The 17863-nt window shown below is 33.9% G+C and overlaps 1 protein-coding gene across 1 annotated transcript; it reads left to right on the top strand.

The window, feature by feature from the left end:
* Positions 1–13498: 13498 nt before the first annotated feature.
* On the top strand, positions 13499–15609 carry LOC121993649 (zinc finger MYM-type protein 1-like). Its single transcript, XM_042548015.1, has 4 exons — positions 13499–13613; positions 13752–14782; positions 14869–15438; positions 15553–15609. The coding sequence occupies exons 1-4, from the start codon at positions 13499–13501 to the stop codon at positions 15607–15609; spliced, it is 1773 nt and encodes a 590-aa protein (XP_042403949.1).
* Positions 15610–17863: the final 2254 nt, after the last annotated feature.

The following is a 17863-nucleotide window of genomic DNA, read 5'->3' as shown; positions in this document are numbered from 1 at the left end:
AATTGAGATGAGGAAGGACACATAAAAGAGAGCTGTTTGAAATTAAAAGTCAAATGACCAAGCAAATCAAAGTACAAGAATTTGAAAGCAACATGGGATAATTCATCATCAGAGTCTAATCTGGAAGAATATGTCGAACTAGCATTAATGGTGAGTCACCAAACGGAGAGCATCGATGAATGGAGAGCTACATTTGAAGAAAGCGGTAATGAAGAGGAAGAATCCAATTCAAGGAGTCTCTCTCTCACACGTGGGTGTGCAGGGGTGCAAATCTAGTGCCCGAATTGTACTAAACCAAGTTGACTCGTGTGCGAACACGATCTACAAGCGCTGAATGTCGGACCGGTCGGGACAAAATTTGTTTAAGTGGAACAACCAACATTTTTCTACATAAATTTTTTTCTGCTTATTTAAAGGTGTAATGGATGTATTAAATTAAAGATTAATGCAGCTGAGTGAAATATTGGCATTTCATAGCGAGTGAATAATGATCATTAAATGAATGAGTCTGAGTTCCTATATAAGGAGACTGCGACCACAGGCAAAAGGTTACACGCTCAAAAAATTGAAGCTCTCCACCTACGTTCCCCTTCTCTTCTATCGTACATCTCTTGCTCGGCAGAGTGCCCGTGATAGCAGTCGGTATCTCTCAGTTCACCGTAACCATCAGCACTTGGTGGGAATCATGGTTCACAGTTGTATCATGAGAAACAAACGACCCGAGGAAATCTCGAAGCACAACCAGAAGTGGGGTGAATCTGTTTCAAGGAAACTGTGACCCTTGCAGGCCTCGGTCTGCCCGCTCGAACTCTGTGTTCACTCAGCCGCTAACTCAATCAACCTTTTCTTCATGTCGGCTGCATGCTCGTTTGGTCGCTCAGTTTGCTCGACTGCTCGCTCAGTTTGCTCGACCGCTCGCTCAGTTTGCTTGTCCGCTCGCTTAGTTTGCTCGGTCGCTCACTTAGTTCGCTCGGCCGCTTGCACAGCTCGCCCGATCGCTCGTTCGCTTGCTCGCTCGTCCGCTTATTCACCTGGTCTGCAATGCGCTCGTCCGGCTGCTCACTTGCCCGGTCGCTCGCTCTGTCTACTCGGCTATCCACTGCTCGCCCGACCTCTTCTTCTCTCGACTACACGCCCGTCCGACTGCAGCTCGCTCGGCCTCTTCTTCGCTCTGCTACACGCCCGTCCGGTCATAGCTCGCTCGGCCTCTACATTCGTTCGGTCGTACGCCCGTCCGACCGCAGCTCGCTCGGCCTCTTCTTCGCTCGGCTACACACCTATCCAGCTGCAGCTCACTCGACCTCTTCTTCACTCGACTACACACCTATCCGGTCGCAGATCGCTCGACATCTACGTTCATTCGGTCGCACGCCCGTCTGACCACAACTTGCTCGGCCTCTTCTTCGCTCGGTTGCACGCCCATTCGGCCTCAGCTCGCTCGACCACTCGCTCAGTCCACTCGACTGCTGGGCTCTCTACCCGGTCGGCATTGTGCAGTTTGCCTTCAACACTTTGCAAAAAACCAACCTCTACTGACAATCGATTATCTGCTCAGGTCATCTCGACAAATAAGCTGAATTTAATTTGGTGTATTTAAATTCAACTAATTTCCCAATATCTCTGGCAACAGATTATTTTGTCTAACATCTTATCTTTCCATTGAGCTGCATTCAAGGTAATAATAGTATTGAAATTAATTCAATCATTTTTTGTTACAATATCAAACAGGGATTATAGATCTCATTTATTTGAAATGATTTATAGGTACAAGAACTTTTCATGCCTTATCTTGGTTTCTTATAGATAAATGTCTATTATCCTTAATGTTTGTCGTACTAATTGTGTTTTTATGCTCATGACATTCATGTTTCTTCTTTGGAATTGGTTTTTGATATTATAATTGAATAAACATGTATCCTGCAGTTGTTTTTTGCCTTGTTATTGTTGAGCAGAGGTACTCTGCGTGTGTTGTTGGAATTGGCTTTTTTTCTCTTTCACTAGGGAACTTCGAGGAGGCGTAATTGTACGTTCTTTGTCAAATATTTGTTTGATATGCTTTCAAGTATAGAGTTATTAACTTATTCTAACATTAGTCTTTATGCCATGTGAGATGCTTGTATCATTAAGGATTTAAAAGTGATAAGTGCTTAGCCAATCAAGTTTAACTAGTATTACAGCAGGAGGTTAGGAGCATGGTTCGTCGGAACGGTCGCGGCGGCTGTCGTGGACACTGCCGTTCCAGTTCCAATATCATTTCGTGGAATGGTCGCGGCACGGATTTATCAAAAAATCACAAAAAAAAATTAGAGAGTTGGTAATAAAAAATAAAATACATGAAGCCATACAAAATCAATACATTAGTGCATAATTATCCTACAATAATATAACATGATGAAAAAAATACAATGATAATTATACCTAATCAAAACTAATACCACGAAGAGTGATGGGGAGGAACCAAATCTTCATTATATTCTCCTTGAGTATCATATTGATTAAATTGATCTCCAACATATGAGCGTTGATATAAATTTGGATTAAATTGCCCATATGGATATTCATTTGGTTGAGTTGATGAAATATGTTCAGAATTAGATGATTGACTTTGTAATAATGTTTCATCATGACGATTGTAATATCCAAAACCATGATACCCAATAGAACTGCCAGTACCACTTGAGGATTCACGATCACGACTATGATGTCCGATATTGCTCCCAATAAATATTGAATAATCTAGAATTGCATTCTGTGCATTATCAAAATAACCCTCAGATTCATGATGTCTAATTGCACTTGTATAGGATGGTAAATAATCAGATGATCTGTCATATGAATCATATCTGGGTTGATTGCTACTATAATATTCATATCCACCTGATTGATATCCAATTGGACCATGCCCAATATCTTGAGACTCCCAATTATAACTTCTTGATCCATAATTATCTCTTAGTGGAATTTGTTGGTTCCCTCTCAAAAACAAATGTTTCATATTTTCTTCAACACTCATATGCTGTCGTGAAGATCCAATCGAATGTTCTTTATCATTGGCATCAGCAGATTCTGATAAACTTGTAAAAAGTGATGTTGTTTCTCCATCCCAGGTCGATTCCCATGATTACTATCTTGTGTTGCATAATAATTTTCATGACCTCGTGCCCATGTCATACCTGTGTCATGTTGATCATCTCGATGACTTTGATGAACATGATGTTCACCATGACTTTGTTGATTATTTCCATCATTTGAATCACCACTATCATCACTGTCGTCACTTTCATCACTATCTTCACTATCATCTCTTGATAAAACTTCTTTTCCTTTCAAATGTGTTGACTTTCTACATTATTCTTCTTTCTTGAATGACTTTGAACACTTATAGTTGTGTTGTATTCTTCAGCATCTGATGCTCGAAGTGCTTGATCTAACCATGCCAAATCATCATCTTCTAAAACTGGCGGTTCATTATCTCTTGTCCATTCATTTAAGATGTCATCATCATGAAAAATATGATTAAGGTCTATCAGGCTGTAAAAATCATCATCTTCTTGTTTGCACATCATGTTTCATACCCTAAGCCACATATTATAGTGAACATAAACTAATTTGTGCAACTTTTTGATAGCCAAGCGATTACGAAGCTTTATGTGTATAAGAGACCATGTACTCCAATTTCTTTCACATCCCGAAGATGAGCATGTTTGACTTAGAACTTTTATTGTAATTTTTTGAAGGTGTGGGGCATCTTCACCATAATCGCTCCACCATTCAACTGATACAAAAAAAATCAATATCATATATATATTTTAATTATAAATATTTGTAAAATTTAAATTACATACCTGGGAGACTTTTTTTTATTGTCATTTTTGCTACTGGAGACCCAAATTCGAGGACAGATCCTCTGATCCGCAATTTGCGGATCAGGGGATGATCCATTATTGTAGACCATTGATTTGGATGGATCCTACCAACTTAAAGGTGGGCTCCATCCAAATCAATGGTCCTCATACAATGAACCATCCTCTGGTCCGCAAATTGCGGACCAGATGATCCGACCCACCCAAATTCATCTATCTGGTATGTGAATAATTTAATCTGAAAATAATAAGAAATAATAAATAATTATTGTTATATTTGGGAAAAAATATAGGAACATAAAAAAAAAATTACCTCATTGATGGTTGAAGCTTGTGCATTTAAGTCTGGCTCCAATATCTTAATTACAATCTTTAATCCTCGTTTAACTTCATCATTATAAACACAAGTTCCAGAATATTGAAATAACGGATTAAGGAAATATGCTGAAATATCAATAAGATAATATGAAATTAGAAATGAGGATTTTGTAAATGATTTTGATGACATTCTTTGTACTCTACAATTTAAGCAAATAAATATATGGTTACCTGCCGCATGTAGATGTTGGTGTAATTGATTATACCATCGATTATCAATAATATCCCAATATGATTGTCAATCTCTAATATTATCTTTTATTGCCATTTTTGCTCTATCCATTGCTTCATAGATAATTGAGATTGTTGGTTTTTGATCTTGGTCAACTAATTTCAAAACTTTTATTAATGGTTCAATTGCAGCACAAATATCACGAGCCCTCTTCCAAAATCTTCCATCCATTATGATGCTTGTAATGTTTTCTGCTTCTTTTCTTCTTTTGCTTGTATTATTGTATGCTTCCCAATCACCAGAAGTGCACATTCTTTTTAAATCTGAAGAATGCCGAACAAGACTTTCAATTGAAATAAATTCTGTCGCAAATCGGGATATTCCTGGTCTCAATCATTCATGGTCATTTGTAAATGTTTTCATCAAATTCACAACTTTATCGCTGTTATATATGAAGCTCGTTATTTGCTTGGCTTTCTCAACACACTTTTTTACTTTTGTCATCTTACCAATATCTTCTAGCATGAGATCAATACAATGTGCTACACAAGGGGACCAAAACAAATGTTGCCTTTCTATCATCAATTTGGCACCAACGACCTTATTTGCACCTTCGCTATCTATGACTATATGCACAATATTTTCCTCTCCGATTTCGTTAATAATTTTACTTAATAAAGATAAAATAAAATCAGCTGTCTTTGCTTTGTTGGTGCAATCAACGGAACTATGAAATACCATGTTGCGATCACAATATATCATAAAATTTATGATTGGATGCTTGTTGTGTGTGCTCCAACCATCACACATTATTGTGCATCCATACTTTGACTATTTTGATTTTAAAGTGTTCAAATATCCATTTATTTCATCCACCTCCTCTTGTAAATAAACACCACCAATTTGGCGTCCTGTGGGGCCTTTTATTCCTGTTCCAGCCTCAACAATGGTGTTTATCATGGATTGATAGTATGGACCAGTATCTACTGCATTAAATGGAATAACATTATATATAAACCATTTCGATATTGCCTTACCAACATTTCTTACTTTTTCAGCCCCAAATCAGTTTTTGAGACTCTTTTGTTTTGTGGGAAACATAAAAGAGTCAATTCCTTTTGATGGTAATCTAGAATCCTCTCTTACACTAAAGCTTCGAGACATCCCTTTTTGCAAACCAGGATCTAAGCCAGATGAAGAACCAGAAAATCCTACAATTATAAAATTTAGAGTAGTTAAGTACATTAAATTGATAAAATATATACACATAAATTTTAAATATTATTTATATATTTTACCTTGACCATAGCGATTACGCATTTGCTCCTCAATGACTCTTGTTTTACGACTTTCCTTGATGGCTTTTTGTAATTCTCGATTTTCTATATCTTCTATGTCATCTCCACCACTATTACCACTTTCTGAGACGCGTGTATTTTGTGTAATTGAATCTAAGGCTATTTGCTTTTTTCTTTGCATTGAACTTCTACTTGCCTTAGAGTCTTGAAGATGTTTTCTTAACATTGATGATATTTCCTTAGGAGCTTTGTGACATATTTCAACATTTCCAGTAACATGTGCAATATGTTGTTTTAGTCTTGTAATTCCTTTGGTTATAACTTTTCCACAAAATTTGCATCGTATTGTTTTACGATTATCACCCACCATTTGACCAAATTGCCAACCAATATCAAGGTTTGGTGCCATTCTAAACAAATAAATAATATTGAATAATTTTGACTTAATGATAATGATAAAAAAAACATGATAATGAGAATGAAGCACCTAAAATTAAACAATTCTTAATAACTTAATTTATTAAACTAAAAAATTAGAAAACTTACCTGTTTGCAAATATAATAGAAATGATAGAAGAAATAAATTAATCAAACGAAGGAACTAGTGATCGTGAGCCAAAAGCTGCATATGCTCAAATTTATGGTAGATACTGAATTAATAAAACTGGTAAAAAAAATTAGAAAACTTGCCTTGTCTATGAATATGATGGAAATGATAGAAGAAATCTGTTAATCAAACGAAGGAGCTGATGACAAGAGCCAAAAGATGTAAATACTCAAATTAATAATAGATGCTCAATTAATAGAATCAGAAGGTACTCATGCAGTCAAACATTATTAGCAAATGCTTGGAAAAAAACCTGATGTGAATAACTTAATATATTACACTAAAAAATTCAAAAACATGTGAATATAATGAAAGTGACAGAAGAAATTAATTAACGAAGGAGTTGATAACCTTGAGTAAAAATGATGCATATGTTCACATGTAAAGTAGATGCTTAATTAATAAAATTGGATGAAAAATTAAAAAGCTTACTTTATTTGTGAATATGATAGAAATGACATAAGAAATTAATTAATCAAACGAAACAAGCTAATGCCATTAGCTAAAAAATGTAAATATTAAAATTAATGGTAGATGCTTAATTAATTGAATTGGAGGGTACTCGTGCAATCAAGCATTATTTTGAAAGGGCTAGGAAAAAATGATATGAATAGCTTAGTATATTAAACTAAAAATTTAGAAAACTTATGTGTCTGTGGATATAATGGGAATGATATAAGAAATTGATTAATGGAGAAGTTGATGACTATAAGTAAAAAAAGATTCATATACTTAGATTTAAGTTAGATGTTTAATTAATAGAAATGGATGGAAAATTAGAAAACTTACCTTGTTTGTGAATACGATGGAAACGATAGAAAAACACAATTAATCTGGTGAAACGAAAGACACTGATGAAATGCAAATGCTATAAGTAGATGCATGCTCAATTAATAGAATGAGGGTATTCGTATTGACAAAGACGAAAGAAAACATATGTGATAGTGATGTGATGTTGTTTTTTCTTTTTCAATAATGACAAAATAGTAAAAGATGGAATGAAAAAATAAAGTGATCAATGAAAAGCAATGTCGGCTGAATAAAGCAAATCTGGTCAAAAGAAATATAGAATTCAAAGTTTTTTATAAGTTAATCAAGAGATCAATGAAAAGTAAAGTGATAAAAAATGAAATCTAAGTTTCTTAATCAATTAATCAAGCATAAAAATGGAATAAAAGCTTCTTAATCAAGTGTCGGCTGAATATAAAGCAACATCAGAAGTAAAAAATGGGAATCCAAAGCTGTTTAATCTATAATCAAAATGTTTGTTACCAAACCGTTCCGTTCCAGCCGTTCCGTTCCAGTCGTTCCGGCTGTTATAACGTCGAAGAACGACGTCCCAAAGCAACCGACGTTATACGCTGGAACTTTGGAATGCCATGGGCCAGTCCATTCCGACGAACTATGGTTAGGAGTACGAATTGTCACTTGTCAAAAAAATCTAATTGTGTTGAATGTTGAGTTTGGGCTAATCAAGACAAGGACCCCACACATGAAGGTGGAGCATAAACAATATAAACCCTCTTTTTCCTATAGCTTGAACTTTTGATAGAAGTGGTTACCTAGCCAATCAACCTTAAGATCTGTGAACCTCGAGGGGAACTGTTAACCGTTAGGGACCAAGTTAAACCCTATTGGCTTAATTGTAAACATCATTTATCACAAGTTTTAAATTGTAACTTTATATTGACAAATATAAATGTACGTAAAATGACTACTAAGAGGAAGCTGCTCTAATAATTTCCACCATTGTTATCTTTATAATTGTATTTGTAATTCCTTTTAATTTCTTGATAAATATGTTTTGTTCTAGATATGATACAACTTTGCCACCCGCTACATGAGAAAAGCTATTATATGTTTTACTTGGCTATTTTTATAGAGCTTTGATCTTTAAATTGATGGAAGGTCTAGAGTTGAGACACCTTTATCACGTATGCTTATATTGCACTAACATCACTTTTATTCTCAGTCTTTTATAAGATCCTGAGTCTATGAATGAACCAACTTTTAACCTGATTTATGGGTTAATACTATATGAGATGTGGTATTCTGGTATGCCGAAAGACATGAAAATCAAAGGTTGTGATGTTCATATACCATCACAGATTTCTGACACAACCATCGCTAACAGTTATGAAGAACCCCATGCTTTTGTCAGTTCAAATGAACATAATTCGATCAATGTTGAAGATGCAAACAGTTCTTCTATAGTGACATCTGAAAGCTCAATTTGTGTTGAAAAAAATACACTTGCTTTAAAGGGACAACAAAACAAAAAAAATAATGGTGCCCTTCATGCCACTGAACTCTCAAGCAGATCTAATTTGAAATAATTTTGATTACCATCAATTATCTCTAAGAAACTAGATGGATAAAAATAACATGATGTCTAAATGAATGTGTTCAATAACAATTTTTTTGCTTAAAAATTAGCTTGTCCTCTGCGCTTAGGCTTTGCAATTATTAAGGGATAATTTTCTACCTGCCTTGTAAACATAGTATAATTATCCCTTATTAAGGGATAATTTTATCCTCGTTAGTCTCTTTATTAGTAGATGGTGGAATACAATCCATCTCCTCCCATAGTTCTTTTTTTTTCGCCATCTTTTTTTTTCCTTGTATTTGATAGATTTTGTAATATCTTTAGATTTTAGAAGAAGCTGCAGTGTGATATATGCATTATGCTAGTCTGAAGTGCATATAACCTATAGCTTTACCGAATGTCTCGATGTGTTTTTTTTTTATCTTTGTTTAACAAGCTAAGCATGACTGATTTATGTTCCAGTTTGAATCCCACCGTTGCACCTACAGAATTTACTTGCCACTCTCATTTTTCAAAATCTTGATATATGATTTGAAGCAGCGTTTTAGGAACTCTTCGGTAGAATTGGTCATAGGATTGGAGAAGTTCTAGAGGGTGAATAGTGTGCGTTATTTTTTCTGATTTAAAAACTTCTTTATCTTTTAAGAATTAAGCAATTGAAAGAAACATAAAAGATAATTTCATTTTTATTTGATTCATAATCTTTGGTTGTTATTTTAAGGTCCGTGATTATTGATCATTTTCAATTATCAAATAGATAATTCATGAGTAATTTCTTTCTCAAGAGAAAGAGACTTGTTTTTACAAGAAGTTGAGAAATTGTAAGATGATTTCTGTTCCTTTACAAGTTAAAGTATGAAAGATAATTAAAATAAAAGTGTGCATAGTGACAACTAAAGATCCAAAGACTAATACGGATGTCAGAGTTGTAGTTTGCGTAGCATAGGCATTTTCGGAACGAGACGAGAGTAGAGGCACTTGAGCAATTGATGAAGAAGTTTTGGCTCGAGACTTTCTTTAATGGACTCGGATCAATCTATTGATCAGCCTATTGATATATCGATTGTCTTGAAAATTGAATCGATTTGATTAATCAATCTACTGATCTACAGGATTAGTCTACCGATTCAACCTTCGTCCAATCTCCTTCCGCCACATCAATTATTCGATGATGATCTTCTTCCTCGGCCCTTATCCTTGATCACACCTTTTGCCACATCATAATTGTTCAAGCATGATAGTTAAATAATTGTTATAAGGCTGTCGTCATAATGAGGACTCGTCATTACTTTTTTTTTTTTTTTTCCTTGAGGAATCACTACACTCTAGAAGCTCACCATTGATCAAACCTTTGGTTCTCCAAATCCATTTGGGTTTCTTATCTAATCACTTGATCTGTCAGGATTTTCATTCGACTTGATCTATCGTTCTTACCGCTGTTAGTTTATAATAAGATTTAACTTTGAATCTTTCTCAATATTAAAATTCAAGTTTTCCTGTATCAATAATCTTTTTCTTTTTAATTTATAATAATTTGGTTCAAAGTTTAAAAAAAGTTAATTTTAATTTTTTTAAAAAAATCTTCATCAAATTAAACTCTCAAGTTTAATATTCTTGATGTTTTTAAAAATATTTAATTTTTAAAAAAACTTTTAATCTATTTTCCTCCCTTGCATATATTAAAAAGGGATACTCCCAAAAAAATCATAATAAATTGTAAGGGTGATTTTTGAAACATATTTTTAAAAGATAATTACTCAAGTATGTCGAAATTATGTTCAAAAGTTTTTAAGTCCTTAAACATCCAGAAGTACTTAGAGAAAAAAAATTAGCTTTTAAAAGATTTTTTTCTAAATATTCAAACATACTAGTTTTCAAAAAGATTTTTTTAAGTAATAAATTAACTTTTTAACACGATTTAGAGAAAATTAAATTTTCAACTAGATCTTAAAAAAAAATTGAATTCCTTAATTAACGCTTCTCAATAATAATATTATGTTTAAAAGATATTTTTCAAAACTATTTTCAAGTAAAAAAAATAAAAAAAATATTTTCAAATCAAAAATATATTTGTAAAATTTTTTTTGAGCATTTTTAGAAAACATATTGAAAAAACTGAAGGATATTTGAACTTTCAAAAAAGATATTCAAAGAATATTTGAAATATTTTCAATTTTGAAGATTTTAAAAATTCATATTTTTTAATCTAGGTTATGGAATCCAAGTCCGAGGGTATATTTACACTCAAGAGACTCTCAAAAGTGTAATAATATTTATTTGAAGTGATTATATAATTCTTAACGTCATTAATGGGTTTTGGTCAAAATTCCTTTAGGGTATTGAGAATTTCAAAATCTTACATCGTCTCAATAGGGGTGTCTTAGGAATCTTTTAATGGTGTTGATGAATAAATATTACATGCTTAATCCTTTTAATTAGATGTATTGAATTATGTTGAAGTTATGAAAATTTTAAAATCACACATCTCTCATGTAGACTGTGAAAAATAGATTTGACTGCATAATAATACTCAAAAGATTCTCATGAGTGTAATGATGTTTCTAAAACGACTCTGATGTTTCTAAAACATCAACGAGTTTTTATCAAAACTCGCTTATAGCCTTAAACACTTTATAAAAACTAACTTCATTACATCCTTATATCATCATCTTGAGTAGGGATGATCACGGATCGAGTTGGTTCGGTTATTAGGGTAAAAAATTATCCGGCCCTACTAGATCAGATAATGCAAAATCAGGACCTACATCCGACCCTATATCCGGCAGTTCTTATGTTTCAGATATCCGACGGGTTGTCAGTTATTTGGATATACGACCCTATATCCAATGAAATATAAAATATAAATATAAATATAAATATAACAAAAAAATAAATTTTTTTAAAATGATAATAGACATTACTCATTACACGTTATAGCAGCTAATCGGAAATAACTATTATAACGTGTAGCAGCTTATCGGCAATAGTTGCTACAACGTGTAATAGCTTATCAACATTAGTTGCTACAAGTAGGGGTGATCGGATCGGGTTGGTTCGGTTATTGGGATAAAAAACTATCCGGCCCTACTAGATCAGATAATGCAATATTAGGACCCTACATCCGGCCCTATATCCGGCGGATCATTTTTTTTCGGTTCGGTTCGGGTTGGTATAAGCGGGTTGATCGGTTTGACGGATTGACTGCTCACCCCTAATCTTGAGTAATCATGCCTTTAGGCAAAAGTTTCATAACTTAGTTAGAGAGTTGTAGATTTTTAAAATTAGCATTAACTTTGAGAGTTGTGTAATAATCTTAACTGCCCATTGATGAGGTATGGATAGTCAATTGTAGATCACCAATCGAGGATAGTAAATTTAAACATCGATCGACGAACTCGTCTATTACCTATATTAGTGTCGGCGTGCCGCGACGGCTATGCCTGTGCTGTGCCGCTGTGCGTAGTGCGTGCGCTGGCCTGTGAAGTGTGAAGCGTGTGTGCAGTGTGCGTCTGTGTGGCTATGCCGAAGAAGACGAAGTTTTGTTCTGTTTTTTTTTATTTTTTTTACCAATTTTAATTAAACAATAATAGGTGGGGCCCATTGTTAAATAAATTAAATAAAAAAAATAAAAAACATTAAACAGGGTTTGTAAAAGGTAAAAGCCCCAAATTGCTTTGCAGCTGTTGCCTGCTGCTTCACATTTCGCAGACGGCGGTTCAAACCCTAAGTCCCTAACTCCACTTCTTCCTCCTCAGTCCTCAGCTCTTCTCCCACTCCCACTCAAGTTATTCAACTCTCCTCCAAGTTCCAACTCTAACTCTCCAAGCCTCCAACCAAGGTTCTAGAGACTAGAGTCCAAGCCCAAGGAGTAAGGACCAAGGTCTCCAGCCTCCAACTCCAACTCGCAGTCTTTCTCGACTCTAACTCTAAGCCTCCAAATCCAAGCTTCAACACCATTTCTTCACAAGGTTAGAACTTAGATTTGCTACGTTTTAAATTTTTTTTATTATTTGTTTTTTTTTTGAAAATGTACAGTCCATATTACAATTTAGTGAATTTACCATAGTTTAGTTTTCTATTAGATTGGTAGTTTTCCATTATTATTTATTTTATTTTTTTGTAAAATATGCAGAATTACATTTATAGTTTAGACTATTTAGTTTTCCATGAGTATTCTATATTTCTATTAAATTGGCAATGGTACTGTGGTCTATGGTAGTTTATTAAAGTTTTAGTTCAACATATATTTTTCCATTACATTTGTAGTTGTTCATTACATAATTTATTTTTAGTTATTTATTTGTGTAGGATATGGAGAGATTTTTTAAACGAACTCGTAGTTCCGGCTCTAGCTCCTCTAATGAGCCGAATGTTATTGAACAAGTAGAAAATCAATCCCGTGTAGAATTGAATTTGGATGATATTGTTAGTGATCCGGGATTACGAAAACCAATTGAAGAATTTGATATTACTATTCGAGATCAAGCTCGAAGAGAGTATGCGCTCCGAGGGCCTTGTCAACCAAATGGTCATGTGTATCCGAAAACAACTTTTGGTAATCAAGAAAGAAGTTTTCAAGGAACTTGGTATAAAAAATATACATAGCTAGAGTATAGCATATCAAAAGATGCTGCATTTTGTTTTTGGTGTTATCTCTTCAAACCTTTAAATAAAGAAAATGTAGATAATGCCTTTATAAAAGATGGATACAACAATTGGAAAAGGGCATTAGAAAGATTCAATCGTCATATGGGGACTGTGAATAGTTGTCACAATGAAGCTAGAATACAATTTGAGGCTTTTCAAGATCAAAGTCATAGTGTGGGGAATATTTTACGAGTACATAGTCGCGATATGGAAATTGATTATCGGACTCGTTTAACAGCAATGTTGGATGTGACACGCTTTCTATTGAAGCAAGGGTTGCCCTTTCGTGGACACGATGAGTCAACTAGTTCTTCAAATAGAGGTAATTTTCTTGAGTTGCTTGAATGGTATAGTCAACGAAATGAAGAGGTTTCTAAAGTTATAAAACAAAATGCTCCTGCAAACAATCAATTGACTTCCCCAAAAATTCAAAAGGATTTAACACGTGCTTGTGCTTCAGAGATTACACTTGCTATAATCAATGATATTGGAGATAAATTCTTTTCTTTGATGGTTGATGAGGCTAGGGACAGTTCAGTGAAGGAGCATATGGGAGTTGTTTTGAGGTATGTGAATAAAAAAGGATGTGTGATTGAACGATTTCTTGCAGTTGTGCATGTGCCTGACACCAGTTCTCATTCTTTGAAAATGGCTATTGATGCTTTATTTGTGCAACATGGTTTATCATTATCTAGATTGAGAGGCCAAGGATATGATGGAGCTTCAAATATGCGTGGTGAGTTCAATGGATTGAAATCTCTGATACTACAAGAAAGTCCATTTGCAATGTATGTTCACTGTTTCTCTCACCAGCTCCAATTAGTTCTTGTTGTTGTTGCCCATGATAATTTTACTGTGAGTGAATTTTTTGGGTATATCACTATGATTGTGAATATATCTGGAGCATCTTGTAAGAGGAGAGATCAACTTAGAAAGATTCAACATGATAAAATAATTGCTGAATTGGAAAGTGGAGAAATTACTAGTGGAAAAGGAAAAAATCAAGAAACTAGTTTAGCAAGACCTGGAGATACTCGTTGGGGATCACACTACTTAACATTACTTCGTTTATGCTCTATGTGGTCCTCAGTGATAGAAGTGTTAGGAAATGTATATGATGACGCCTCTTATTCTGCAAATAAAGGTGTTGCCGCAGGTTTAATTGAGAAGATGGAGAGTTATCAATTTGTTTTTGTGTTACATTTGATGAAGTATATATTGGGAATTACAAATGAGTTATCACTTTCCTTACAACAAGGGGATCAAAATATTGTTCAAGCCATGTCCTTGGTTAGAAGTGTGAAATGTCGACTACAAGACTTCAGGGAAGATGGATGGCAGATAATTTTGGAACAAGTTAACACATTTTGTGAATTGAATATGATTTCAATACTTGATATGGAGGACAACATGCTAACTCGTGGTCATGGTAGGCGTAGAGGGCAGCTCATCACCAATTTTCATCATTATCGTGTGGAGATTTTTTGTCAGGTATTATTTCTAAAAATCTATTTTTTTTTTGTTAAAGATATTTCATTGATTATTAATGTTATCATGGTTGCAAATTTGAATGATAGGTTGTTGATTTAATTATACAAGAGATGAATAATCGTTTTACAGAAGTTAGTACAGAATTGCTTGGTTGCATATCATGTCTTCATCCAAGAAATTCTTTCTCTCAATTTGATGTTCACAAACTCATCCATCTTGCTGATTTTTATCCCGAGGACTTCTGTGGTACTGATTATTTATTTTTGGAACAACAACTTATGAGTTACTTTTATAATCTGCGGGATGATCCTTACTTTTCTTCAATTGATGACTTGGGAATTCTTGCTCAGAAATTGGTTGAGACTGAAAAACATTTGGTGTTCCCATTGGTATATCGTATGATAGAGTTGGCATTAGTTTTACCAGTTGCAACTGCTTCGGTTGAACGAGTGTTTTCTGCAATGAAGACTGTGAAGACTGATTTACGCAATAGAATGGGAGATGAATGGATGAATGACAGTCTAGTTGTATACATTGAAAAGGATATTTTTTCTACAATTGAAAATGAGCAAATATTACAACATTTTCAACAAATGCAGTCTCGTAGAATCCAATTGCCTCCTCTTGTACCGACTCGTCAGTCGTCGCAGACTTCTGTGCCAACCCGGAAATGAAGCTCACATATGGAAGAAAGGTAGACTAATCTTTCCTAAACTTCTAGTTTTTTCTCTTGCAAGTTAGATTAAATGTTCTCAATGTTAATTTATCAGGTTATGGAGAATCGGTCTAGTATTAAGTGGGACAAGGGAAAGGCTCTCGAGTTCTAGTCTCTTGGACTCTTGGTAAACTCTAACAATATCATTTCAATCAGATATTGCAAGTATTAGTATTGCAGCCTGTTATATGATTTAAATGAGAATCCTAAATGTTCAATAAGATCAATTGGTTATTTGGTTGTGATTAACTTAATAGGCTAAATGGCTAATAGCTTTTGCATGGAGAGTGTTTCCTGTTGTTAGTCATCAAGTGGGTTGCAAAATGAGATGTAGACCTATTTCTTATTGCTTCTGTATTGACAGAAACATTTGCTATTAAAGTGTTCTTTGTTCATCATTGATTCCTCAAAATTCTGAACTTCTTTTTTTTGCTCTGTTCTACACTATATCTCATAAGAATTCCATGCATATTATGATTTATATGAGTAACGTTCATGTTTATTTGGCTGCAGTTTCTGCAGCAACCTATATTATGCAAGAGTTGGAGCCTTGGAGGGATCAACACAGTGGAAATGAATAGACTAGAGTCTAGAGCTTAACTCCTTTGTTCGTTAAATTTCAGACTTTATGTGTATAGTTTCTGTAGACTGTAGTATCGTATATTATGCAAGAGTTGATGTAAAACTTTAATTATTAAATATTTTTATTTAGTCGTAAAAAAAATATCTGTACAATTCAGCCCCCTTGAAATTTTTTTTCTGGTTTCGCCCCTGTGTCCATCCATGAGTTATGGATAGTCAATTGTAGATCACAAATCGAGTATAGTAAATTTAAAAATCGATCGACAAACTCGTCTATTAAATATATTAGTATCATCAATTGACTGTTTATAAAACAATTGGCTGCTTATAATATAGGGGAATAATTAGCAATGGTTATATGATTTGATAAATATAAAAGTTGAATATATTTTGATTATTATAAAAGTTAGTAAATTGCAGAAATATATTTGAAGTCAATTTCAGGGATGAGTATTCCTACTGCTCTCGCTCTCCAAAAGATAATTACGCAAGCAATTTTATATGTTACAAAAACGGGGTGAAATCGGTTACCCGATGGCCTCCCACAGGATCCTCAGATCTATGTTTTTTTAAATTAGGAGATAGTATATAATTATAGTAGGATTATAATTGTAATTTGATTCTAATTAGTTATGATTTTTTTTAGATTTATCTTTCGATTTAGATTATAGTTTACATATGAACATATAGTCCGAGACCACCTTGAGGTCGTCGACGATTTGGCCGTCCAGAAGTTGTCCCTCACTCGACGCCCAATAGTCCAACCATCCGTTCATCATCGACGACCTCCGGATATCTTTTGATCGTCCATCCCGATTTAAATTATAACTTAAATAAGAAGATGAATCTAAAAAAAAATCATAACTAATTATGACTAGATCATGACAATAATTCAACTCACGATTCAACTATAATTGTATTGTAAATCATGTCATGATCCATAAAACAAGTGGGCTAAAGAATCCTTCCTCCCCATAAGAGAGTGAATTAGAAAATTGAAGTTACCTGGATACGGGATAACATTATTAATAGCTTAATGCCTATATATTCTAATTTTTTTCCCAAAGTAATCAGAATTCAACCTTCATTTCATTTTTATCTGACCCCAGTTGAAACATTAATGCGGTGATGATTTTATATTCTGCCATGTCAGCGATGACATGCAAATACTTTTACCATGTCAGTTAGAACCAAATTCACAATTAATTTAATTAATAATTATCTACCATATAATGCGGGGCGTTTGGAACTAGTATAAGAAGTCTATCTCTAAGCCGAAGCATAGTACACTGAATTTTATGCGGAGTGTTTAATGCTAATTTGATACAACAATAATAATAATAATTAATTTTTTTCTTATTATATGCAGAGTATACCGTATCTAATCAAGTTTTTTCTTATTATATGCGGAGTATACTGTATCTCTTAGTCGACTGTATAAATTTTTTTACGTTATTAAGTTGTATCTTTTATTATATTATTATTTATATTTAAATAAATTGTATCTTGTTTTATTGTTACTAACTAAATCTTTTTTTGTCTTCCTCTTCCTCGTTTGATATACATGTTTATCATAGTTTCGTATCGTCTAACTGGAACATTTATTGATCGTCTAAGTACATGTCCGTACCATCTTAAACATGTCTCTCGGAGTTTTTCCTCCATAGATGCAACTCCAACTTTCTCTCTAATGCTCTCATTTCTTATTTTGTTCATCCTCGTATGTTCACACATCCACCTTAACATGCTCATCTTTGCAACTCTCATCTTCTGCTCATGTGCTC

Source organism: Zingiber officinale, chromosome 6A (genome assembly GCF_018446385.1).
Source record: "Zingiber officinale cultivar Zhangliang chromosome 6A, Zo_v1.1, whole genome shotgun sequence".
NCBI classification, from domain to species: Eukaryota; Viridiplantae; Streptophyta; class Magnoliopsida; order Zingiberales; family Zingiberaceae; genus Zingiber; species Zingiber officinale.
The sequence above is the reverse complement of the archived record's forward strand: the minus strand, read 5'-3'. Positions and strand labels throughout refer to the sequence as shown.